This window comes from Cydia pomonella, chromosome 20, assembly GCF_033807575.1.
Source record: "Cydia pomonella isolate Wapato2018A chromosome 20, ilCydPomo1, whole genome shotgun sequence".
Classification (NCBI taxonomy): Eukaryota; Metazoa; Arthropoda; class Insecta; order Lepidoptera; family Tortricidae; genus Cydia; species Cydia pomonella.
The window spans coordinates 10237962-10265509 of NC_084722.1; the positions used below are offsets into that span (position 1 = coordinate 10237962).

Here is a 27548-nt window from a genome sequence, read left to right on the forward strand (position 1 = left end):
TTACATTCACATATGTACAAGTCTTGATGACGGTAACTTTTTATAGAGACATGTTTCAGCTATTTGAAGAGTAACTTTTGAGATTTAAGACATTGATAATACAATACACAGGAAAAGCAAATTCATTAACTCAATATAAATTTGGCGTTAATAAGATCTAAGAGAACAGAATATTTATTATTAATTTACGTTGGAAAAGTCTTCCAATGATCCATGATCCACTTCATATTTTATTATTCTAAGCAAAACCGATAAAGTAAGAAGGCAAACATACAATACTGTAGTGTATAATATTATGTAATTTTCCATATTTTTGTCTACTAGTACTCAAAAACCACAAGTATTTCGTTTTATTTCACTTCTTAAACTTAAATAATAATCATTGATAACATTTTAAATTTTGACATTACATGAGGTGTTGCCAGAATACACATAATTATTATTATGGCTAAAGGGCTCTATAGACACAACACAAATCTTAAGCGACAATTACATCCACACTTCCCATTTCATGCCCGAAATCAGACCCAATTTCGAGCCTTATAATCGTTTTCGTTTCAATTACGGAATTAAATAATTATAAATTGTTATACTTATAGAGCCTTCATACCAACGAGATAGGAAAACGTAGTGATTATATCATTATATGCTCTTTGGGGATAAGTATGATCAAGCCTTATAATTTTTTGATATGGCAGTGACAGGTAAATGTCTAGCCTAATTTTAAAAATATTATAACAAACAACGGTCGTTTTTAGAATTGGAGTGTTTTCTTTATTATTTATTAACATCTTAATCTTAGTTTTTAACCGAGTACTATTAAAAAAATATTATTGGCAAAAATGCCGCCAACGGACGCAGATGTTCTGCAAAGTGTTAATATGAATAAGCCGAAACCCAATCCGAAAAATGATCCGACGATGTTTCAGATATTTCAAAACGTTCAATACAACATTGTACAACACAAAAAGTATGCTAAAGAGATGACCAAAATCTACAAAAAGGTACGTAAACCATTTCAGCTAAATGAGGTACCGAGTAAATCGGGCTAATGTATATTGATATCATAATTTGCTCAAAAAGTTCCAATTGACCAGCGACTTGCACTATAAACGGACGTAGTTAAAGGAAAAGGATTCAATCCACAGCGAGATGAGCAAAAGTTATGGAGGTTTAAAGTTAGAAATGGTATTCCTCATTACTGATTCACTTTTCCCATAATACTTATTTGGATGAAACATGACTTTTGACGTGTTTTAAGATTCTGTACATAAACGATTTAGTTTAATGTCGTATTTCTTGAGATATTTAACTAAATGTGGGGTTGGATCCATTTTGAGAAAATACTTTTTCCATGTAACCTTTTTCATTTTAAATAGACAATAAGGATCCATCCCAATAAATTGGAAAAAAAACGAGAAAATCACCAAGAAAAGAAAAAAAACAATGTAATAGCTTATCAAAGTATTGAGTATTAACAAAATTGAGATCACTTCTGTTTAACGATAATAAAAGCCTCTTATAATCACTAATTGTTTTTTTTTTATTAGCCTATTTGTGTGTCCCACTGCTGGGCAAAGGCCTCCCCTCTAGCTTTCCAATCCTCCCTGTGCTGAGCAAGGTCCCGCCAGTCCCGCTGAAACGCATCACTAATCGTTTACATAAAAAAAAATTTAGGATATAAATCAAAATACCATTTTTGAACAATATTTCCCATGACATACCAAATTCATCACATATTAATCTTTTGTAAAACTAACGGAAAATGAATATTTAATAGTTAATACCAAAGTAATTGTAGATTAAAAGATATATAACTATAACCATACCACTTACTTTTATGCCTATTTTCGTCATTTTTTTCATTCTTGTCATAGCATGCCTTCCTTGCAAAAAATTTAGGATCGCTATTCTCAGCTAAATAATAACATACACATATTAGAACAGAACTTTAATAATTTATCTTATGAGTCGGAAGATGTTTTGATGGACTCAACCAAAATAGCTTTAACTCACCATTTTTGTCGTTACAAATCCACAGGCCTGTCTTTCGCGACAATGCACAGCATGACGCAATAGCAAAATCAGTTTTTTTAGTTACAAAAATGATAGGTAAAGTTTCAAAATATAATTACTATAACATTATTAATACCAGCAACGTATATACGAAATTAATACTAAAAGCAAATTTTTTTATGAACAATATAATTAACATGCATCGTTATTAAAATTTAGCATTATATTGCCATTTTAAATTAAAAAAAAAAACCCTATAACGTATGTATGTAAACTGGATCTTTTCCGTTGATTAATTTGCCACTATGAAACTATACCTGGAGTAAATTATCAAAAAAGATCCAAGTAACTTAAATCAACTTTGATGTTTGACGCTGAATATAAGAACAAGTTAATTTAAACCTGCAAAAATGATTCAAACAGTTTGAATGATTTCTGTTATTTTTCCTCATCTATTTAGTTTGTTTATGAATTACGATCCAAGTCGACATATATAGTAAAAAATTCAAAATTAGCCTATCATAGCAGTAAAACTGCCTTTTAGGTTAAGTATAAAGTTGTTTAAATTTAAAAAGTCAGCCTAAAGTTAATATATTTAACATGAATCGTTTTTGTTGTTTACTGATACACCAATGCTGGAATAACAAGAATTCCACAAATGTGATCCAAGTTTGCTGAATCGTTTTTGTTGTTTAGCTAAAATATTTACACATCGTCAAATTAGTTTCTCAAAAACGATCCAAATAGGTTGGATCAGTTTTGTTGATATATATTTAGGACGAAAAGTATTCATTGCATTTTCTCAAAAAGATTCCAAGCAGTTTGGGTTTTTCTTGTTGTAATTTATATAAACCAGTCCTGGCACTAACATAATTTTACAACAAGGTACCAAGAGTATTGAATACTTATTGGTGAATATCATTTTTAATCTTTCATACATGGGGGATGGTATCCGATGTCGATTAAAATATGAAAACGCTATGTGAGCTCAGTGCTTTTTTGCTGAATGAAAATATACACATTAAAGGCCTGCCTGGTATACTTAACTCATGTTTTGGTATTTTTGTGGATTGGATCCTTTTCCTTTAACTACGTCCAAACTGCCACCCGAAATTATATCAGAAATCTTATACATTAGTTTAAAGTATTTGCGGTTGCAGGGTCATTTTTATATCAATCTTGAGATTAATGTGTGTTAAAGCAAACTCAAATAATATATGATCAATTATTACTTTGCAAATGTTTTCAGCTGCAGAGAATTATTAAATGACGGCACAATACTTTGCATGTATACCTTTTTGAAAGTAATAATTACGCTTACTTTGATAAGTAATAAATATTAAAAATGTACTGTGCAGCAGGCTAAGATTTGAAAACATGTGCTTGCTCGTGTGAGACAGATTTAAACCACTATCAATAATAAACTAAGTGTGGTGGTGTGAGATCGAAAGGCCCTCAATTAACATGATGGGAAGATGAAATTATACTTAAAGTGGGACCTCTCTGTACAAGAGTGGCAAGAGAGAGGAGATACTGGCAGGAGTTGGAGGCCTTTATCGACAGGCACACTGAACTGAGATACTTGAAAACTAACTTACTATAAAAAAACAACAAACATGTTTAGAACAAAGGCCTATATAAATAAGAATGGTTTTTTTATTCCCATTTGTCTCAGCCCCATGTGACCACCGCCCTATTTGAGGCAAGGACAGATGGGAATGATTCATTTGAATGCACCTATCCCCATCTATGCCTGGCAGGGACAAATGAGGATACACCAGTATTCCCATTTGTCCCTACATTCGGTATGGTTAGATTAGATATTAGATCTTCACATTAATTATGTCATTGTCTGTATTATAAGTTAATTCTTGTATACCTAATTTAAGTGGGCAAGACCACATCGCCTACGCCTAACGCCGCCTCTGGCCATATGCTTAGTACCACACCAAAATTGTAATTTTCCTTCTATGACGGCCTCTTTAATGACCTCCTAATGGTCTAGTTGGTAGTGAATCTGCCTATGAAGTAGGAGGTCCTGGGTTTGAATCCTGGTAGGAGCATGTATTTGTGTGTTTATCACAAATATTTGTTCCTATGTTATTGATTTTTTCTATATATTTATTTGATATATATCTATTATATACATATATCGTTGTCTAGTACCCACAACACAAGCCTTATTGAGCTTACTGTGAGACAGTCAATTTGTGTAAGATTGGCTAAAAGCCAGCCAAGCTGTCTCATATAATATTTCTGATTAACATAATTAATAATGAGCCATACATTGCTTGTAAATATTAATGGGAATATTTTTTTTTGTATTTGTACTGATCATAAAGGTGAATATGTTGCAGATGGATGAGCAACTCTTCAGAGAGAGTTTCAAGAATGCTTTGATGTACTTATTTACTTTCGGAGATACCAGTCCTAATGTGGACCGGGTTATCAAGTTTGTGGCCACCTTCTGCACAACCCTGGATGATGAGGAGGAGTTCTTGTTGTTTATCATCAATATTATTTTTGATGTAAGTATGAGTTATGGCTGTCTTCTTTCTGATCGTAATGAAAGAACTAAAAAGAACATGCATACAATTTATATAACTTTTTTATTGGACTTTCCTTTTACTTGTGGTAAAAGAGACTGCTTTGGATACACCAGTAAGAGCGTAAACTAAAGCCTGTTTCAAGGTCAATGGCACATAAATACCCTATACGAAACATGTGATATAAACATGCATATCTTTTGATTGCATTGACTTAAAGAAGTCAAGATAGTACTTTTTTCTTTTTGAGAAATACAATTTTCGTAATTTAATTGGTCACTTATAGAAATGTTAAAATTTCTTGCTTTTTGTAATGATGTTAATGTTTGGCCAACATATATTTATAAAATTACACTTGTCCCAGTGTCAGTGTGTATCTGGCCAGTCAGTCCGGTACCGCGCCAGCCAGCTGCTGGAAGCCGTGCTGTCTGCTCTTGGTGAAGATGCCTCGCTGGACGAGGACCTGTGCACCAAGTTACTCCAGTCACAGGTAAGGACTGGTACCTATTGATTGATCCACCTATTAAGGGTCTTCTCTTGCGGCATTTAAGGAAATTTAATTAGTAGGACATTTGTTAATACTATGATACTCATTTTGGTTTTTTTTTGTACTTAACAAATTATAAATATTGACATTGTTATTAAGTAATAATTAATCTATGAAATGTAAATATAGAGTAAATGCATGTTAGTCATTAAGTATTTGTAGTAAAATTTGCACGCTGTAAGTCGGCAGAATTGTGATGGACTAATATTTTGATGAACATTCAACAATAATTTGTGTTAACCATGATTCTAGCAAATAAATCGATACAATATTAAGAAATTAAGAAAGCATAGAATAAGAAATAGGTATGACGAAAACCTAAACACAAATTAACTAAACTAAACTACTAAAACTTTTTTTGAAACTAGGTCCTGTAAGCCTGTAACACAAGGTTTCCTAGCTCAGGACACATGGTCGTGGTTTACTATATTTTTCAATTTATAAAATAAACATTTAATTTCGTTACCATATTACCAATCCTTTCTACCGCCCACCAACTTCCAAAAACCTTGACAGCTTTGCAATTTTCCTAACCAGATATTATCAAACTTGTTTCTAGTTACGTTTCACAGAGCAAGCTGCATCAGGAAATTTTATAAGAAATTTCAAATTTTTGAAACGCCCTAAAATTGCCATTAAGGTGGTTCTTTGCGCGTCATTTTACTTTCCTTCATTTTACGTTTGTCATGTTACCTACAGATGCAAAGGCTCCAAGACACCCGTGGCGCCGTGCGCTGCCGAGCGGCGCTCGCGCTGCAGCGCCTGCAGGACCCGATGGATCCAGATGATGAAGTCACGAGGGCTTACAGATTCCACATGAGCTGCGATCCTAGTTCTTCAGTGAGAAGGTATTATGATTTACATTTAGATATTTGTGACGATCTAAAGCAAAAGGTACCACATTGTAGCTTGCCATAATTACGCTGACAGGTTATTTGTATAAAGATACGAGCAAATTACGCCCTTATGGTAAGCGATAATGTCGTACTTTTGCTTGAGAACGTCACATTTATTCTCATAATATCAAATTATGCTAAACTACATTAATTTATATTATGATTATCATTACTATTTACATAAAATTATTTATTTAATTAATGGAAAAAATGTCTTAAAAATAATCAATCTTATGTCAACAATTCTATAATTCATGTCAAAACAAAGTATGGGAATACTAAGTACGAGTATCTCAAATCTGTCATGTTTTACAATAAAAACTAGGTACAACAGGTTAAAAACAGTATAATGGCATCATAGATATAAGAAGTAAGGAGATTTATAACGAAGCATAATTTCAACGAGTCTCGCTGTCTCCAACTGTCCCCCACCACATCATTAAAGGCGTGGCCAGACAACCAACTCACGCGCTGTGATTGGCCAAACCGCGCGGTGTAGGAGCCTAGAGCGGCGGCACTAGAGTGAGGACAATTCGATAGAGCTATCGATATTTTACATGTTCTGAACATGACCTTAGAGTTTTGACATTTTTGTTTTAAGTAATAATTGCCATAAACTTAATTTATATTCCTTTAAATTTTTGACCTTATTTACGAGCTAAGAATTTTAAGGTACGTGTAAGGTATATTAGTTGATCCATAAGGTCTCTCACAAAGGTTTTTACTGATAAAATAACAATAATAATAATTGTTTTAATTAAAAAAAAAACATGTGTATGTATGATGCGAAAGCTTGTTTATGCTTAACTAATCAAATTGGTTTAAATTTTAGTCATTATTTGATGTAATGTTTGTTTAAATTGTTTACTTTGGGATTGTCGTTAGACGCGAGCGCTTCATTAAAAAATAGTTTCAGTTTATTATAGCATATTTCGTCACCAATTGAAAGCAATTCCAGCATGTTACATAGAGTTACGAAGAACTGCGAAAGCAAGTTATAGTAAATTATACTGTAAGTTTAATGCACCATTAAATAAGCTTTTAAATCATATGTACGAATAATAAGGAAAGAGTTATCATAATTATCATTAAAAATCTTTCTGATAGAACTTTTGGATCAACTAAGTATACAATATACTATTATTTTAAACATATTTATATTCTATCGTTATATAAATGAGGCGAAGTGTAACTGGAAACGTTTTTTTCTTGAAAATGATCCGAACAAATAACACTTTTCTCGCTCGTAAACCAGTTAGGGCCCTCTACCTGTAGCATCTATCCATTTTTCTTTAATACTGGGATTTTTAGGGAAACTGAAAAAAATTGCAATCATGAACATATTTAATTATACCTAGTGCAGTTATTCGAATCGTTGCTAAGAACCTGAATAAAATATACTTATAGGTATAAACTATAATGTTATAAATAAATTGTACTTAATTAAATCAGTTTATTTTTTGGCTTACCTATTCGATTTTTAATCCAAATTAATACCTCTAAGTATTAAATTAAACATTAGGTGCATATAAAATAATTGTAAAATTTTACTTGAAAAATAATTACTTTCATACACACTATATCCAAACATTTTTATCGATAACCCTCAAAGATCAATTATATGCACGAGCACCACTCTACTTCGCGGCGTCAATGAAGGGAGCGGTTGGCGGTCGTACCAAGAAACAATAATGCCCCTGTGAATATCGTTAGCGGTTTAATGCATTGCGCCGTTGCTAAGGACACTACAAATAGTTTTCCATGCCAAAGCGTCAATGTAGGATGCATAGACAAATTGCCACGCGTTTGTATGACAACATGGTCTGACTCAGAAAAATCATATGTCACTGGATTTATTTGTTAAAATGTGTGGTTTTATTGACTAATACGTGAAAAAAAATGTACTCACATGTAGTATGTAACTCCATGATCCTTATAGTTTTTGAATGCACTCCTATTTCGACACAAAATAACGCTATAATTCGGCATTTCAATAAAATTGACGCGCACATTGTTCAATGACAGCTAATTTGCTACTGTCTTACGGCGGGCCGGTATGGCCACGATGTGGCCATGTCGCGGCGACACGCGCCACGCCTCCGTCAGCCATCTAGTACTTTCTATGATCTGAGAATGGCATACTATTTATGTAAACAAATAAAAGGAAATTACTATGTAGTTAAATTTTTTAATACAACTTTATCCTCCATTTATGTTGTTGATATCATGATTTTCGTGTAGCCTTAAGTTTCTTGTAATACTGATTTTCTAAGTATTTTCTTTGTATGTACTTATTGAGCATAATACGAGTACAAATCAGCTATAACAACTTTTCACTAGCCATTTCTGTGTTTTCAGAGCAATAGTATCGCAAATAGCGAAATGTACGCGCAACGTGCCCTATGTGCTAGAGCGCTTATGCGACGTGGATGAGGCAGTGCGTCGCGCCGCCTTCATGTACATCGCCAACGTTAATGTCACTCAGCTGAGAGTGCGGCAGAGAGTGCTCACACTCAAGGTGCCTAGTGAATATCTCTTTTACAACAAGCTACAAGCTAAATTGAATTAAGATTGCATGGAGATAACTCTTAGAGTTGCTAGACTTAAGTAGCTGTGGGATGGGCACGTTCTTGATAATCGGAGGACGAGACGCAGCCTGAGAAGGCTCTCTACATCTCGATAATTAATCCAGTCAAGATCAACGGGAACCGTTGGGCGAGGACGGCAGATAACTGCTTTGAAGTTCCTCGGTAGAAGCCTATGTTCTGCAGCTGATGACTGACAGCTGACTGAGCAATACCGTAAAACCACCCAACTATAGTCCAAAGCTCCCAACTATGGTCCACAAATAAACTCAATTTTTCTCGTTCAGGTGTGTATTTAACTATATTTTTGTAGTTCTAAGGCAAAGTATGTTTATAAATGGAAGGTAAAACTAGGAGTAAACCAAAAGGAACATTGGTATAGATATAGATACTTAATTTCCTTTTGAACTTGTGGACCATAGTTGCAGTATTGGACTATAGTTGGGTAGTTTTACGGTAGTTATTTTTTTTAACAAGGGGGCAAAGTTGATGTTTAACCGCTCGTGCTAATATTCATACCCGAACAAGCGAAAGACTCCATATTTGAATCACGAGTGTAGCGAGTGGTTTGAGAAGTGGAATCTTGAGCGTTGCGAGGGTTTCAAGGCACGAGGGTTAAGCAACTTTGCCTCCGAGTGAAACACAACATTTTTCACCTCACCAACGCGAGGAAAATACTAATTATGAAATACCAAAATAATCAAAACAAATCAAATCCAATTGAACGTAATAAAAAATGTATCATTCAAAACCGTCATTTAAAAGTCAATTCCACTAGCTAACATAAGGAAACAACTCAAAATTTGCATCTGATTACTTTACCCATGTGGATAAAATGCAACTTTCTCATTAGTTTTTGAACAATCAAGAGGGCCTTTACCAGTTGGCGTGGTGAAAATATTATTCTTAATATAATATCAAGTCCTTTTGGTCTTGCTCAGGTTGGTCTTTCTGAGCGAAGCACCCGCGTCCGCCGCGTAGTGGAAGAAATCCTTATCCCTGGTTGGCTGAGCACATTCAACGGCAACATCGTCGATCTACTGAAGGCTATACGTTTGGACAACGCTCAGGATGCTAAGGATTCTCAGTATGTTGCTGGGAAACTGCTGGAATCGTTATTCAAGTAAGTTTGTCTAAATATTATAGCTGGTTATAGTTATTTTTACACCATGTTTCATCTTATCTTAATGATCAAACCATTTTGCACCAATGTAGACCAATATTGACTTGTGCATTTTTCATTGAAATTAAAAATCATAATGTCCCATTTGAATATATGGGACCAAGAGTTATTGATTCTAATAGAGAGGTAAAGTCTAAGAAAAAAGTGCCCTCTAGCGCGCAGTGGCGCTGCACAATGCCATATGTTTGGTGGTCACTGAATTTTCAAACATCAACTTTTGACAACCAAAGTTACCGCATATTCCACATAACTTTTGGAGCCATACAGCGCCATCTCGTTTAGCATCTCGTAAACTCAAAGAACGAAATTGTCTTAGACTTTTCACATCTTACATAATAAATGAATCTTTGATGTGGGAGTAGGTAGGAGGACCTTAAATATTATTATTTTAGGTTTTATCATACCCATAAATGACTGATATACCTACTCATTCCAAATTGGACCTTTCTCGTATCTAAAGATCACAGATCGAATAAGCAACGGACGGTCAGACAGATACTATGGATATGCTGAAACGTTATGGTTTTACAAAATAAACTAAAGCATAAACCAAATGCTTTATCTTATCATACTCGTAATAAGTGACAAACATTTTATTCAGTGCGAGTCGTGATAATTATTCTATTAAAACAATGATTTTCAGACGTCTACCAATCTCCGAGCTCCTTTTATGGCTACCCACAGAGAAATCCCTCCGCCTAATACCCGCGGAGAAACTAAATAAAGAAACAGCGTGGTACTGGAGACACCTGGCTGAACATCTGCAGAAAATAGACGATGATGAAACCTTGGAGATGGTGCTGCCAGACCTGGTCGTGCTCATCGGGTATATTAGAGCGTGAGTATAGCCACTTGCTATTATTGTGATTTGTCTATTCCAATCATCCATGTTGTATACACTGTGCAACATTTATTAACCCTTTAGTGCTCAGTGAATCCTATTTGTAGCTTAAAATTCTTGATGACCAGTCTGGCCCAGTGGGCAGTGACCCTGCCTATGAAGCTGATGGCCCCGGGTTCAAATCCTGGTAAGGGCTTTTATTCGTGGGATAAGCACGGGTATTTGTTCCTGAGTCTTGGGTGTTTTCTATTTAGTATTTTTATAATATATTTATCGTAGTCTAAGTACCTTATTCAGCTTACTGTGGGACTTTTTTTATTTATTTGTAGGCCTTTTTAGGGTTCCGTAGCCAAATGGCAAAAAACGGAACCCTTATAGATTCGTCATGTACGTCTGTCTGTCCGATTATTTTTCTTGCTTGTGAAAGGGGAAGTGTTATCTCTATTTGACAGATAATTTTATCTGATGTTTGAAAAATCAGACCCTAGTAAATTTGTGTGATAATGTCGTATAATATTTTTATTTTATTTAATTATTAATTCATGCTAAAAGTTGTGAATCGTATCTTCCTGTTCCATTTGTCCACATTATTCTGGAGCATTCCACGTGCTGTCCCGTACAGACGCTTTTTATTTCTTGTGTTGCGACTTTTTTTCGATGTTTAAAATAGGCGTTTATTTGTTGTGCATATTTTTGACCGATTGTCACAGAAAAGGAAACTCTCATACCTGCAAATCTTGAGAAAATTCGCGTTCGTACGGGGGTAAACAATTCCGAGTAATGCTCCTTCTATTTGCGTCTTTATTTATAATCCATATAATAAAAATAAAAATATTACAGTATCGTGGAGTCCCCTTGCCCGTCCGAAGCAGACGACCCCGTGAGCTCCAGCACTCGCCAGTACGTGCTGCACGAGCTGGCCTGCATGCTGCGCGTGTACGACACCGACCCGCCGGGCCGCGCCGCGCTGCAAAACCTTATAACCGACGTGCTCACCGGTAAATCGACCTTCAGTTCTTAGTGATAAGATTGAATTTTTAATTTCCTAATATGCTTTCGTACGCGCCAATGTGTCCCGCACGAACTAGGCTGCATTCTGCGAGGGAAAAACACTGAGCCGTCGGTGTGTACCAACCTAAAAAACCTTAAAATCCGACCTACTCACCGGTAAACTTTCGACCTTACATTTCATACGATAAGGTTGCATTTCGAGTGAGTGTGACTATGTCTTCATAAAAGCACGTTTTAATAAGGTTGAGAAGGGTCAATTAACTATGCCTCGATTGTTTTCTCGATGGATAATTTTTAAACGACATTTATTGAACAGGCGACTACGGGCACCTCAGTGCAGATGTCATCCGTCCACTAGTATCAGCCCTGGAACTGGTGTTCCCCGAGCTGTCCCCGCGGATGGAGGTGGTGTGCGGCGTCATCGCGGCGCTCCGCGACCCCCCCGAGCCCGACGCGCCGCCCGCGCCGCCAGCCGCGCCCCAACCGGACACGCAGCAGCTCAAGATGAAGGTATACTCGGTCAACAGCCTTTTAGCCAATGATGATGGTATTAACACTACTCACGGAATAATCCAAGCAAGTCCCAACTGCTGCTAGGTGCGGCAGAAGCGCGGTCCAAATGTAGGGTGCGATTAGGACGTGTCGGAGGATGTAAGCGCACTGGACCGTTCGCTGCACAGCCCCTTATCGACGAGATCGTGATCTTGGATCATGGAGCGCGAAGTTTGGATTATACGCCAAGAAATTGCTCATTTATGATTTTTAGGGTTCCGTAGCCAAATGGCAAAAAACGGAACCCTTATAGATTCGTCATGTCCGTCTGTCTGTCCGTTTATGTCACAGCCACTTTTTTCCGAAACTATAAGAGCTATACTGTTCAAACTTGGTAAGTAGATGTATTCTATGAACCGCATTAAGATTTTTACACAAAAATAGAAAAAAAAAACAATAAATTTTGGGGGTTCCCGATACTTGGAACTGAAACTCAAAAAATATTTCTTCATTAAACCCATACGTGTGGGGTATCTATGGATAGGTCTTCAAAAATGATATTTAGGTTTCTAATCTAAGTGGTAAAATGTGTGCCCCCCCCCCCCTGTAACTTCTAAAATAACGGAATGAAAAAATCTAAAAAAATATATGATATACATTACCATGCAAACTTCCACCGAAAATTGGTTTGAACGAGATCTAGTAAGTAATTTTTTTTAATACATCATAAATGGTACAGAACCCTTCATGGGCGAGTCCAACTCGCACTTGACCGCTTTTTACATATTCCAAGACTGAGAAAGTTGAATATTCTTCAAGCGATCTGAAATTAATAAAAGAGTAACTTTTCTCCAATACTTCTCTAAAAAAAAAATTTCCTCTTTTTGGTCATTTGTCACATCCAAAAATGGTCTGGCACAACATTATTATTATAAGATAACAAATAAGTACCTATAATATATAAATAAACATCCTACTATGTGTTTTTATAAGGTCCACCGTAGAAAAATGTGCCAGTTGAATTTGAAATCAATAGCGAAGAAAATAAGGAAATTTCTTTTGTTTTGTAATCGAATGAATACTAAATAGAACAATATTTACACTAGTTTTTAGTCATGCATGATATTCTAATGTTAATTTTAATTCTAACTATAAATGTAAATTGTTACCATAACTAATGTTAATAGCATAAAATAATTCTGTTACTTACCAATAGTGGAAGAGCGGTATTCTCGTAATACAAGTATTTACAATACTTAAAAAGAGATACTAGCACAATTATATGAACATTGTATGCGACCAAATAAATATATATATATTTTTAATTTAATTTAATTTAAAAGAAATAGAACTGTTTTCCAACTGAAAATGGTTTAAATTACATTAAAGTCATAAATAGGTACTACGGGTAGGACCGTGGGCTTTACGAGGATATATGTAACTAATCAGAATGTTCAAACAAACTTGAGCGCAGAATGTTCAAAAAAACTTAAAATGCTTGTAGTATTATATTAGTACTATTAGTAGTAGTTAGTATTTTCCTATGCATGTTTCAATCACTTAATCTATTAATGTATAGTTGTAGTTAATAATGTAGTGTAAAAACCCTCGACCTGTTTGAGTGTTGTTGCACACCTGTTATTGGTGCATAGACATTATACGTGGCCACTATACTTGTTACTTTGCTAGCTTTGTTTATGTACTGTTGGTGTGTCTTATAAAAAAAAAATCAATGAAACTTGAAAGCTTGGATATCAAGATTTTGACAGCGCTATAAGGTAATTCATTTAAAACACTTTAAATTTGCTGTGTAAGCAAATAATTATATAACAAAATAAGACATTATTTTGTTTATGATTTGTGTTTTTTATGTTGTTGTTTTTTTTTTTTTACTACGTCGGTGGCAAACAAGCATACGGCCCGCCTGGTGGTAAGCAGTCTCCGTAGCCTATGTACGCCTCGTGTTTGGGAAACGCTCTTATATTTATTTTGTTTTATTTTAGCGAGCAAGATTGCGCGTGTCACTAAACGTAGCAATAGAGGCGCAGGAAGACGCGGTCCGGGAGGAGAACTACGCACTCGCAGCCGAGTGCAAAGCTAAGGTATACCTCAATTTTCTTTTTATTAATTTTAAAATTATGAACATTTATCGACGTTCATTTCAACAAAGGATCGTTGTTTATCTCTTGAATCTTGATTAAATGAACCCTTTGAACGCTTTACGCCGTAAACGAAAACGTCGCTTACACGCTAAGGTCACGGGCGCAAGCGAGCTAATGTAAACCTTATTTGAAAGTGTAAAGGTTACTTTGACGCCATAACACTTATGGTTGTCAATAGCGCTGTGGCACGAAATAAAAAAAAATAGGTGTTCTTGGTGTTCAAAAGGTTAAACAATATACAATTAAACTAAAATACATGATAAATTGGAAGAGGACGTGAACATCTTTTTGCACTCTAGTCAATACCAAGTAATAGCAGTGAGGCGACACTCCTCCTTTCGGCTTTTCCCGGCTCCGTTCGGCTCAGCATTGCTCCGAGGTTTAGGGTTAGGAGGTAGGGCCAATTATTAGGGTTGGCACAAGTTGACGTCCTTATGCGTGCAACACTAAATACTCGAAAGGGATAGTGTCATACATTAGAAAGGGACAACAAGATTCGTCCCTGAATCGCTGTCAAACTTCGGTTTTGTAGGAAGTGTTATTTCTGTACGGTCACGTCTGAAAATATCGATACGGACAAAGCGCCAAAAATATGTATACACTACCCTAATACATGGGCCATAAGGTCGTGTATACATATTTTAAGCACTTTGATCGTGTCGATGTTTTCAGACGTGACTGTACGGTAGTAGTATTATTTATTATGTGGTAAGACTGTTGCGCGTCGTGCAGGTGGCAGACATCCAGAAGCAGCTGGAGGAGCTGGACGTGCGGGCCGCGCCGCCGCCGCCGCCACCCATTCCTGTGAGTACCATGACTCCATACTAGACCACTCTAGACGAGGCTCGACGCTCACGAATCAAAACCTTTTAGAATAGAATTTCTTTATTTACTAGAAAATATTTACGGATGGTACAAGATGATAACAAAAAAACTTGCCAAAGCCAAATAAAATTTTGATTGGACTAAGGGTGTAGAAAGATAGCCTTTCAAAATATTGCCCCCAAAGATTTGAGTTCCTCGTCATCTTTTATTAGTTTCTCAAAGCAAAAGGGGCAATTTTTTAAAAGGCTATCTACTACACCCTTTCAATTGTGTGATTCATTGACAAGGAGAGGAAACTAGACTAATCTCACAATAGGGGGTATTACTGCAATGTTTTGCTACCAGAGTGCAGCACTAGTACATATTGTTTATAAGTAACAGTTGTTTAGTAAGTAAGTAAGTTTTAGAGTAACTTATATATACTATGATTTAAACAGTTTATTCAGAAGTTTTCACTTCATTGATGCATCAAGGAGGTTTGTTTTCAGAGAGCCTATCGTAAAACGCGAGAAAACTAAATTTCGTTTCGATTTTTGTGTTTCGAGGTAATCCCTCAATATGTGGTAGTGGCGCCCCCTACGCAAAGTTTTGCGTAATATTCCCTATGAGGCCCAGTTTCCCAGTTTCGTTTGCGTTGGGGGGTTACACGACAGAACCCAGGCTCGGGGACCTCGCTAGGAAGATTATGATGTAGTTTATGAATAAATTAGTCTTGATAATATGTTTCAGACCATAAAAGAAAAAGTGTCGGACGCCGAAACGCTGATCAAGTGCCTCACCATTCTAAACGCTGCTCTGGACACACCACAGCTCAAAACGGTTACACCCATGCTGCAGACCATTTTCAACGAGTTGGAAGTAAATGTTTAGATTTTAGATTAATATGTCATTTTGCCAATTTTTAATTTTTCCAATACAATTTTACTTTATACAACAAAACAAAAATCTATACCAGTTGTCAGACCAAGCTAAGTTAGCAGCTATTTGGATAGCCCAGCCAATGCTAGTGTTAAGTATACGTCATAATCTCATAGAAGTTTGACGTTTAAAATTACACTTGCACTGTCTGGACTGCCAAAATCGCTGCCAACTAAGCCTGGCCGGACTCTAATTACTTACTACCGCCCAAACATATTATTTTTTAAAATTTTTGAAATCTTTAGGTTGACATCTTCCAAAACCCAGACATCTTGGAGCCTGCCCTAGAAACAGTGGCCCTCTTTGGAATGCTGGATAAAAATTTCGCCATCGACAATAAGGCATTCTTCTTTGCCAATGTAAGTATTCATTAAAACAAGGAAATATAACGCGAATATAAAATCGGTCCTATTTGCTTAGAAAATCCGAAAACCCTTTAAATATAAGGCGGAGGGAATATATTTCTTAGGATTAAATACTATTGAAAGCATACATGTCAAACTACTAATACATGTAATAACATTTTATAGATTTGTAGTTATTTTGATGTCATAATTTTTTGGTGGGTGTTGGTGCCTACACTGTATGCTAGTGAAAGTTGGGTATGGCAGAAGAGGCATCGGAGTTTACTGAATGCAATGGAAATAAGAGTGTTGAGAAGTGTGTGTGATGTGAGATTATAAGATAGAATTAGGAACAGTGTGATAAGGGAAAAGTGTGGACTGCACGAAGATGTAGTGACAAAAATTGAGAAAGGTATGTTGAGATGGTTTGGACATGGTAAGAATGAGTGGAAGATGCCTAACAAAGAGAGTGTATAAGGAAGAAGTAGGAGAGCTAGTTGGAAGGGGTAGACCTCGGCGGACTTTCTCTGATCAAAACTGGGAAATCTTGAAGAAAGGCCAGGTCAAGAGCACCCTAAACCGACGAGCGTGTATGAGGAATGTTATTGAAGTGAAGGAAGAGTAAGAGGTATCAGGATTGTAGTAAGTGGACATCCGTGGTCTCTGCCTATCCGGGAAATAGGCGTGACTGCATGTAAGTATGTAGGTATTTATGTAATTTTTTTTGCTAATGTATAAGTGAATAGAATCTGTAGGAGGTAACATTGAAAAGAAGGTGTTATCAAAGTGGCAAAATACCTTCTTGCACTGGTATTTAAGTTCAATATTCTCTTGCAGCTCTTAAGGTGTTCGAGCGTGCTGTCATTACGCTCCTCTGATCGCAGTGTGGCGTCGCATAGTGGATACATTGTACGATTATTGAAATAACTAGTGCTACTTGTATTTAGGTTCATTTTTGATACACGTAATTTATTGATTAAAATTTATTTTAGTAGAAAAATACAATCAACAATCAAACGAATCATCAATAACTAGCAAACACGTGAAAATACACCTTACGGTATTGTATTTAGGTTAATTATTCACTGTCGTTAGTCACATCGTATCGTTACTGTTATTAGTTATTTTTCATCAACTATTTTAGCTTTTGTCATAATTGGTACAGGTGCCATCAGATATATCGGAGCGGCCAAGGTGTTCACAAATATCTGAACACGCTTCTATTGTCAAGGCGCTAGAGTACACTTATAGATATTTTTGAGCACTTTGGCCGCTCCGATATATCTGATGGCCACTGTACCAGTAAGTGGAGCATTTCATGAAATTGTCTACCGTTGCCCATACAAATGCGAATTTTCTGAAGATTAGCAGGTATAGGAGTTTCTTCTTGACAAATGGTCTTAAATATGTCCAGAAAATCATATGCATTAAACGCCGAAAGAAAAAACTTTTTAACGTAACGTAACAGCCAATCAACACATCGAAGTCAACGTTGACTAGTTCGCTTTACATTCCACATAGTCTCATTGAAAAATACACCTTCAACTTGTAGAATTAAGTCGATATCTCGTTGCAGCTCATCGACACATCAAACGAGTCAGTAGTGCTCACAGTACTACGCTGCATAGTGGACCTGCTGTGCGTTCACGGCGTGCGAGTGTTCGAAGACGAGGAGTCGCAGGACGACTCCAAGAACGTGTCTAAGAGCAAGAGGAAGGCGTATCTGGACGCTGTTGATGAGGACGGTAAGATATCTTCTTTTCTTTCTGCATACCTATTACAGTTAGCTATCGCTGGAGCAATCTGTCACGTAATCGACATTTGTACTGTTTTTTCTTTTTTACTTTTCAAGCCTGGAAAAACTTTTTAATCTTAAAAATCTGTGTTCTTAAAAACTTTAGAACCTACTTTTATTATAATACCTAAGTTGACAAAGTTCGGCATTAAAGCAAACGTTACGTAAGCGACTAGTACTCAAAATTACGCCAATACTGTGAACTATAACTAGGTTTTGCTTAAATAATGGATTTTGTTGAAAAATACTAGAGGAAAAACTTACCGTTTTCCTGGAATGCTCTCGCTACTCAAGAGCCCTTCTGCCCCGAATACCCATCAATATTACGACCAAACCTTGTAAAAAATATATCTAGTAAAGGATTGTTAAAATATATAACTAGCAACACTTTATATTTCAGGTTCCATTTCGGAGTCCATCCTCTCGGTGTCTCCAGCCCATAGTACGGTTATCGAGCTACTTTTGAAAATTATGGACAGTCCAGTAAGTGCCTTATTGTCTTTGTATTAGAATTCAAATTTGTCTAGCTTAAGTAACAGGATGCCTAGCCAAGATTACAATCGTTTGCAGAAAACGAAACGAAACGGTAAGATAAACGTAAATAGGCGGATCCACACAGTGCGAGCATACGCGCGAGGCAATCTCCTCGCGCGCAAACCGGCCAGTGTAGATGTGCCTCGGCCGGTTTGTGCGCTAGGAGATTGCCTCGTGCGTCTGCTCGCTCTGTGTGGACCCGCCTGATAATGTATCGAAATGATAGCATTTCGTTTTCTGCAAACGATTGTCATGTTGGCTAGGCCCCCCGTGTGATGAATGAACGCTAATTAGTTTTTTTTTATTAGCGTAATTAGGCACGCTACAGTAGTCTCACTGACAAATTCTACAATATATTAAAACCTATCGTAATTTCAAAGGCTCTCGGCAATATCGCGATATTTTGTACCTACTTGTAAAAAAACTTCTCGTGGTATAAGTATTACTTTATATTTTGTACAATAAAGAGTTTAAACATACATACATACATACTTTAGTTTTACTCGTCCAGCTACACGGAGTACTAATAGCAAAAACAGTATTGAATGAATGAATAAGTGAGTGTAACTTAAGTTTAAACACGATATTAAGCTAAAATAAATAAATAAAAACCTTGAAGAGACTTTTAGCTCTATCTGGCAGTTGGCGGTTCGGTTTCTGGCGGTACTAATTTCAAAATCTTGGGTGGGTTAGGTTAGGTTTTTCATGGCCATTAATTTATTGCCAGAAAAAGTATGATAGATATTGAATTCGTCTATAAAAATTGTATTCCCAAATTGTACCTGAACCAAATAGTAGGATTTTGTTGACCAAAATTCATATATTAATATTGATCAATGTAAAAAGACGGTAACGCAGTTGTAAATGCCTTATTTTCATACATAACCGGGAGACAATCGAGGACCACTAAGTTACTGTGATTAAGAATATTTACAGTAGTTATTTAATGAACAATGCTATCGGGATCGTTAGCCTGATTGAGCTTCTTTCTCCATCACAAAACAGAAAACGAAAGTAATCTCCAAGTATTCTAAAATATACTGTATTTTACGAAAAAGTGTCAAAAACGTATGAACTTACAACGAAAAGTAGAATGGACGGTGTGTGTGACTTCAACTCTCGTGCCTATGCCTATAAAAATACATTTGTTGTACTGCATTGTGTCTACTGAGATACTTATAAATTTTCATTAATTATTTAGATTTTATAGTAAAAAAAGTATTATTCTAGTTGACTCGTAGGAAAAGAATTGTATACAATAGTGATATAATCAAGCTTTTCAATCTCATACCTTACTTAGGCAAGTCAGCAAGCTTCGTTGCCGAAACACGGTACTCGACTGTAAAGCCCTATATTATATCACGATTGTATAAAATGCTATTAACGTATGTGTTTTGTTGTAGTGTGCATCATACAGGCTGATAATAGTGGAAGGCCTGTGTCGTCTACTGCATCTTGGACAAATTGAATCCCCCTCTATACTGAGTCGGTTAATGCTGCTGTGGTTCAACCCAGCTACAGGTAATTTATAGATATTGATAATTTATAGATGAATGATCCGATAATTTAAGATGAATTTACTCGAGGGAATAAATAAAGAACGCTAAAGCTCGAAAATTACCTGGGCTATAACCGTGAAAATTGGAGTTTCGTCTCCTTCTTTATCATACTATTATACGATAGAGAGGCAAATACACGAAATTTCGTTTTTTTTAGTGGAGGAGGATTTGCTACGACAGACGATTGGAGTTTTCTTCCAAACGTTCCCGGCGAACGTTGAAGGGGCACAGGAACAAATACAGGTAAGTTTTAATTATAATTCTTACAGTATGGTCGTAAACAAGAGTATCCAGGTTTTTAAAGGGTCGGCAACGCGCATGTAACACCTCTGGAGTTGCAGGAGCATAGGATACGGTGACTGCTTACCATCAGGCGAGCCGTATGCTGGTTTGCTACCGACGTGGTATAAAAAAAACAACAACAAGTCTGTTGTATAAAAATGTTTTCTTTCGAGAATATATTCAAATGTTACTTTCGTGAGTCATATTAACACTTGACATCGTATGTTTCATCATGTGTCGTCGCGAACGGGTCTCAGTTACGTATTGTTTTTTTTTTTCAGAAAGCGACTTTACCTACATTGCGAACGCTTGCAAATGCTCCATCCAGTTCGCCGCTTTCAGAGATCGACCAGGAAGCGGTCGTCAGATTTATTGTGTCACTCACAAGAATCAATCATGAGGTATGATTATTATGAGAAATTAATATTCATTTTAGCGAAACATGTTTGCCGTTTTTGATGCCTTTGTAGTCGAGACACATTGCCACACGACGTATACCAACCAATTCACTAAATTCCCGCGAAATAAATTTCAAATTCAAACTGATTATCCAATGGTTTTTTGTAAAGGGGCTGCTTTGGTCAGTAGTTTAAATCTTCGAAGGACCATAAAGAAAATTTGTTCTTTTAAGTGTTATTTACATATTTATTTATTCTAATTGGCATTGATGCTTTCATAAATCTGTCGAAAATAGACATTTTAACTTGGGTAACAAAAGTGATTAAAGATATCTTATTACGTCGCCCAATCGAACCTGACTTTTTTTCAGTTGACTGACAGTCAAGGATCTATGGCGATGTTGCTCTGCAGCTACTTGGTCCGGCGCCCGTCGTCCTCCGAGGTGGGCCTGGCGTGTCGCCTGCTGGCGCTCCTATCACCGCCGAGAGACGCGCACCAGGCGACTGTGCTGGCGAATATGCTGAAAGAACTCTGTCTCGTTAGTATTTATTTTACTTTTATCTGTAAATTTTCACATAATGAAAAGTGGCGGGACGACGGAAAGACACGAAAAGAGGCAGTCACAATACTCTTTCAGATTATTATTATTATTATTATATAATTATAGGCGAGCAGCTATTTAGCTGATGAGCCTATGTCACACAAAACATTTCCCAATAAAAACATTTTCCAATTATGGAGTATTCCACGGGCTGTCCCGTACGGACCCATTTTATTTCCTGTGTTGTCACTTTTGTTCGGCGTTTAAAGCGGGCGATTATTTCTCTGCGTATATTTTTGACCATTAGTCACAGAAAAGGAAACTCTTGTACCTGAAAATCTTCAGAAAATTCACGTTTGTCCAGACAACGGTTGACAATTTCATGGAATGATCCTTACATGGTTACGAACACCGAAAACCCTTATTATAATTTTTCGAAAAGTCTATATTCCGTGAAGTTACAGCTATAACGTCGACAACATCCGCTTTACGCTTTAATATACCAGTATAGGGCCCGTGCGCGTTGGAGGGTCTGCCATCTTGTAGCTTGAATCGGAACCATAAACATGTACATTTACACGTCATGTGTTTTCTTGTGCATAGTAGGTTCTGCCATCTTGTGGGCTACATCGGAACAATAAACATCAAATTTACGCCTCGCGCCAAAAATCTGACGGCTCCTGTGCTGCCTCCTACAGTTCATGCACGCTCCCTATCTGTGTGTGTGATAATTGTCATAAACCACTTTTTCAGAAACTGCCCGACAAACAGTCGACTCGCAACCTCACCCGTTACCTCGGGGCAATAGAAGCCACTGAACGTCTTACGATGAACAAAATGTCTAATACAGGTGGGTCAATAACACATAAAAACATTGGACGCTGAAATCCCCACTGAGCATAAAGCCGCAGCAATCCGTGGCGTTGGTTTTCAGTGAGGACTTGACTATGATATGTTACGCTCGGTGTGACTAATTGTAATTTTTTCCTCATATCTTTTTATTATATATTTATCTTTTCAGGTGTTACAGAAGGAACTATGCAAGCGGACGACACCACATTTGCAAACATGGAAGGCCGAATCACTACTTCTTTACGTAAGTAATATAGACTCGTGGGAAAGTAAACAAAAGTCATTTATTTGAATAGAAAATGCTGTCTGATTTTATTAAAAATAATGAATAAAATATTTTTTTTTTGACAGCAACCACCCAACCTTTGGCCAGGAGCACCCACGTTGTCGTCAACGACACAGTCGAAGAAGAGGTAGAAATAGACGAGACTTCTCCAACGGAAGTCATTTCAAAAATTACCGAAGGTAGGAAGGTACCATAGGAAATTGCTTGGCAGGTTCTGGGCATCGTCGAATAATACTTCGTAGGTTCGTCTACATGACTCATTCACTTCGCTTGCTCCGCTGAATATATTTACTCTTGATCTACGCTATTAATGCTATTTTTTTGGGCCCACAATTTTCGAGATCTTGTCCAATTATCTTGATCTTGTTGTGTGTTATGTTCTTTAGTATAGAAAGAGATGTACGTTTTTTTATTGTTATTAGTTCTTATGAAATTTTAGGTTATTCCTACTCGAATCACGAGCAGTATCGATTTTACTAGACTGAAATAGCGTTAGTGGATCTTGTAAACTTGGGAGCATTTTTGCCTGTTTAGTGTTCGTAATTATGAGTAGAATTAACCTAAAATATCTGGGGATAATAAGAATACATGAACTTACAACATGAACTAACGCCCAGATACGGTATAACAATAGTTCCACATTTGTGCAAATTTAACAAAATGTGTAGGTGACATCAGATAATGTATGTTATGTATACGATTTGATATTGCAAGTTCTGATCCTACCGACTGCGCCAAGTTGTTAGTTCTAAAAAAGTGGATTCGCAAATCAGATAAGAGTAACAAAACACTTCAAGCAGAAACATCTGCGAACTATGCTTTTAAATCCCACTGTTAATCTGTTTCTTAGCTTAAAACACTTCATATTCAATATAGAAAGTACAGAAGTTACGGAACCAACCCCCATGGCTGAGGACAACTCCCCCGAGTCCATTCCCGACTCGCAGCCCGCGCCCGACAGCGACAGCAGCGGAGTCTCGCCGAGCAAGAAGGCCAAGGTTACTAAAGGTATTGGGATTCTAAAATTCTCTTATTTCATTTTCAACTTTGTATTTATGGGAACTGAGTCGATATTTGGTCGTCTTATGTAGATTGAGCTTTGCGGTTGATGTGCCACAATACATAACTTATCTTTGAAAGCGTCAACAGTATTATTTTATTCAACCATTGTCAACTTTAGATATATTTGCCTTGCATTAATTTTTTAGTGTAGTAATTTCTGCAACTAAATTAAGTTTTTTGCTAGTTATTGAAGGTAATTGAAATAGCTATAGATATGTATATACAAACATATTATTGCAATTAGCTAGTGTAAATTACGTTAGTTTGTATTTTCTATTTAGGCAAAAAGAAGAAACTTTCTATAACTAGACGAGGCTCAGATACTAGCAAAGCAAAAGACAAGAAAACCAAGGAAGTGCCAGAAGACACAGAAAACGTAAAAGGCAAAGGCAAGAAGAGTAAAGAGACCTCAGATGAAACAGAAAACGTAAAAGGCAAAGGCAAGAAAACTAAAGAGACCTCAGATGAAACAGAAAACGTAAAAGGCAAAGGCAAGAAAACTAAGGAAACTACAGAAGAAACCGAAAAGGGTGGTATTAAGAGGAGCCGGTCGCAGAGATCGGTAGTCGATGTTGATAGAGGTAAGTGCTTTATTAAGATGAGCTTAAACGGGAGTACCTTAATATCAAATTTAATGTAATATGCTCCATCAGAGATTAGCTCTAAGCGAGGCACCCATAAATGTAGTTGCAACGCGAGTTTTTTTAGAGTCATAATCGTTGTTACCTTCTTGCGGGAAATATCTATTTAATATAAAGCGAAAATAGACCAAAGTGCAAGTTAATTAATTATATTTGCCATGATATGGTTTTTTTGTAAATCTATTTTAATCCAAATAAGTGAAGAAAAAAATCTTGGAGGCACCGTTATTTCTTTCAGGTGTATCGGTATTACTACTGCAACTTTTATCCAAAATATATGAAACTTTACAATCTTTCTCACAAAACACTATAAATTGATTTGGCAAATTCATAAAACCGTGCCTCAATTCCAAAAAAATAAGCCTAAATCCCGCCTAGGTTCCTACCATTACCCCGCTCTCGTCCGCATAGTCAGTGGGGCAAGTCGTGTTGCTAGACGGACCTGAGCAAGCGAAATTTTATTTCGAACGCAAAGCTATTGCAGGGCGCTGCGAGCTCGATCTTTTGCAGCGGGTGGTGCGGTGAGGGGTATAAGCTCCGCCCACACGCGCCAGGTCGTTGGCGTCGGATACAAGCTTAACATATTCACTGACAGCGACCCGCTAGGCGGATTCTCTTTTCGCACGTTCGCACGATCTTTTCGCTACATACCGCAAACACATGTACGTGGCTACGCTCGAAATCGCACGTGAATGTTAATGTATAAATAATCGACCTTCTTTGCAGCACAAAAAGCCAAAGCAACCAAATCAAAGAAAGCGCCCCCTAAATCGCCATCACCGCCCAAGTCCCCCAGCCCGCCTCTCAGAGACATCGACACTTCCAACATCACCGTGCGCAAGTCTAGGGGTGTTCAGTCCAGTTCCAGTATGGACTCGGACTCTAATAAGGTTGCCAGTAGGAAGAGCAGTGAAAATGTACCGGCGAAGGGGAGAGGAAAGGGCAAGAAGGAAGAGGTTAAGGGGAAGGCGAAGGGGAAGAAGGCAGGTGAGTAAACGCCGTTTTAATATTTGAAAATACTTATCTGCCAACTCTAGAAGATTCTCTGCATACATTTATCACATTTATGACTTCGAAAAACGGTCCATATGTGACTGACACTCATTTGACACATCACAGACAGTTATCCCGTCTCCCTCTAAATATTCCCCACCTGCAGCTTTGAATATTATTTGCGATTTAAGCCACACGGTGAAAAATTCAATGGTATAACTCGTTTTAATGCAATGCTCAGATTCATACCAATGCAGTATAAATTCAAAATATTCTGTTTTCTTGTCGACAGTAAGCAAAACCGCCAGCAAACCTCAAACTCGAGCTTCCACGAGCTCTCGCAGCAGCGCGGGCAGCTTCCCGCCCGACGACGACTCGGCCGACGAGACTGAACTACATACGATCGTCTACGACACTGAGCTTGTAAGTAAAAGTTAATCTCAGGCGGATCCACGCAGCGAGCCCCTTAAATCCAATACACTGTGTCTGCAGTTATCTGTCTATAGTAGTTAGAGTGAAGCGCTGGTGGCCTAGCGGTAAGAGCATGTGACTTTCAATCCGGAGGTCGCGAGTTCAAACCCCGACTCGTACTAATGAGTTTTTCGGAACTTATGTACGAAATATCATTTGATATTTTACCAGTCGCTTTTCGGTGAAGGAAAACATCGTGAGGAAACCGGACTAATCCCAATAAGGCCTAGTTTACCCTCTGGGTTGGAAGGTCAGATGGCAGTCGCTTTCGTAAAAACTAGTGCTTACGCCAAATCTTGGGATTAGTTGTCAAGCTGACCCCAGGCTCCCATGAGCCGTGGCAAAATGCCGGGACAACGCGAGGAAAAAGAGTAGTTACAGTGTATTAGATTCACGAGGAGGAAATTTCGTTCCTCGCTCACGGCGTCGTGGGCGCGCCTGCGTTATGCCCACTCCATGTCTTTGCAAAACTTGTTGGCAATTTGCTACGCGAGGTGACCCGTTCTGTGTGGACATTCCTAGACAAGTTTCTCAAGGGTAATTTCCCGAGCAACTAAGGCTATGTAATTCTCTCCCAATCATTTGTTTTATTTCAATATAATATGTTTTTGATATTACTGTTTTCTTAATTGATGTTATTGTCCAATGATTTGTTGTTTTAAATTCCCTTAACTATATAACCTTTTGTCCGTGATAGACGTAACCTGTTGAGAGCAGCATATTTAACTTGATAACTAACCATTCTATTTTATTTTTAGCAACAATCTCTGCTGAACGACTCGAGCGAATTGGCCGATAGCAGACGCGATTCCAAGGGAAACGTTACCATCCCTGAGACGCCTGAAGGAAGCGATATGTAAGTACTCTTTTTGCCTACTTAGTGTAGAAAAAACCTCACACATTAACATATGAGTATTACTAAAACAGTTGGCTTAAAACTAACCTCACTCAAAAGCTAAAAATAAATTATTAAGTTTAGAAATAAATTAAAAGTGGAAAATTTCACCATCTCGGGCGAGACTTAAATTCGCGATACTGGAGCACTAGCCCACGCTCTGCCATCTGAGCCACCGAGACTGCATCCGTGACAGCGATCGTTCGTTCGTTACTGATGAATTTCCAATATGACTCTGGTAGCCGTTTAAGAAGTGTAACACTCTTACGGTAGATGTCGCTAGGGTGTCTCCCTAAGGCCCTTATGGTGGAAATATTCGCATGGGCTAGTGATTCAGTTTCGCGGGTTCAAATCTCGCCTGAGATGGTGATTTTTTCCACATTTAATTAATTTCTTCTGAAAAACTAACACAAACATGAAAATAATTTAAAAATAACGCCGATTATTCTCTTTAATATAAAAATATATAATATATAAATTCTACTGTAACGTTTTTTCATTAACAATGTTCTTCTAAATTGGTTAGCGAAAATTTCCAACGTAAACATATTTTTGCAGGTCTGATTCCGAACCAGAAGAAGTGATAACAAAACCAAAAGGCAAACGGAAGTAGGCAATTAAAACAAGTCAAAATGTGTTATTAACAATTTTTTATTTATTTATACAGTAATTACAGTACGAATGGGCTAGAAAAAAAATGTTGCTTTACTTTTACTTGGGTAATAGAAATGGATAAATAACTGTAAATCCTTTTTTTCTAGCATATTCAGTAGTGTTCATGAATTTACGCTTATTGTATGTTTGTACTATAATTAAATGCGTTTACATAACACTCGTACACTCGTTTTTTTATGAACCACACATATATATAA

At 37.0% G+C, this 27548-nt stretch overlaps 1 protein-coding gene across 4 annotated transcripts; it reads left to right on the plus strand.

Moving 5' to 3' along the window:
- Positions 1 to 655: 655 nt before the first annotated feature.
- Positions 656 to 27508, plus strand: LOC133529058 (condensin complex subunit 3). Of its 4 annotated transcripts, XM_061866670.1 has the most exons (29): positions 660 to 1004; positions 4374 to 4544; positions 4927 to 5052; positions 5809 to 5957; positions 8364 to 8523; positions 9532 to 9713; positions 10417 to 10611; positions 11455 to 11612; positions 11942 to 12135; positions 14121 to 14219; positions 15012 to 15083; positions 15834 to 15962; positions 16268 to 16381; positions 17204 to 17275; positions 17943 to 18111; positions 18562 to 18644; positions 20099 to 20216; positions 20412 to 20497; positions 20818 to 20937; positions 21306 to 21473; positions 22230 to 22326; positions 22498 to 22572; positions 22680 to 22793; positions 23491 to 23622; positions 23958 to 24257; positions 25044 to 25304; positions 25603 to 25733; positions 26540 to 26637; positions 27235 to 27508. In XM_061866670.1, exons 1-29 carry the CDS (start codon positions 843 to 845, stop codon positions 27287 to 27289), a joined length of 3990 nt encoding a protein of 1329 aa, XP_061722654.1. In that variant the 5' UTR covers positions 660 to 842; the 3' UTR covers positions 27290 to 27508. The 4 variants fall into 4 exon arrangements, with proteins under 4 accessions (XP_061722658.1, XP_061722654.1, XP_061722655.1 ...); XM_061866674.1 differs by lacking the exon at positions 23958 to 24257 and having other exon boundaries at positions 656 to 1004; XM_061866671.1 differs by lacking the exon at positions 17204 to 17275 and having other exon boundaries at positions 661 to 1004.
- The last annotated feature ends 40 nt before the right edge of the window (positions 27509 to 27548 follow it).

Excerpts from the sequence above, each read along its gene's own strand:
- LOC133529058 (XM_061866670.1), top strand. The coding sequence starts at position 843 with ATGCCGCCAACGGACGCAGATGTTCTGCAAAGTGTTAATATGAATAAG. Across the intron at positions 5,053-5,808 it reads CCAAGTTACTCCAGTCACAG|ATGCAAAGGCTCCAAGACAC; the intron begins GTAAGGACTGGT and ends TGTTACCTACAG. Across the intron at positions 15,084-15,833 it reads CGCCGCCGCCACCCATTCCT|ACCATAAAAGAAAAAGTGTC; the intron begins GTGAGTACCATG and ends AATATGTTTCAG.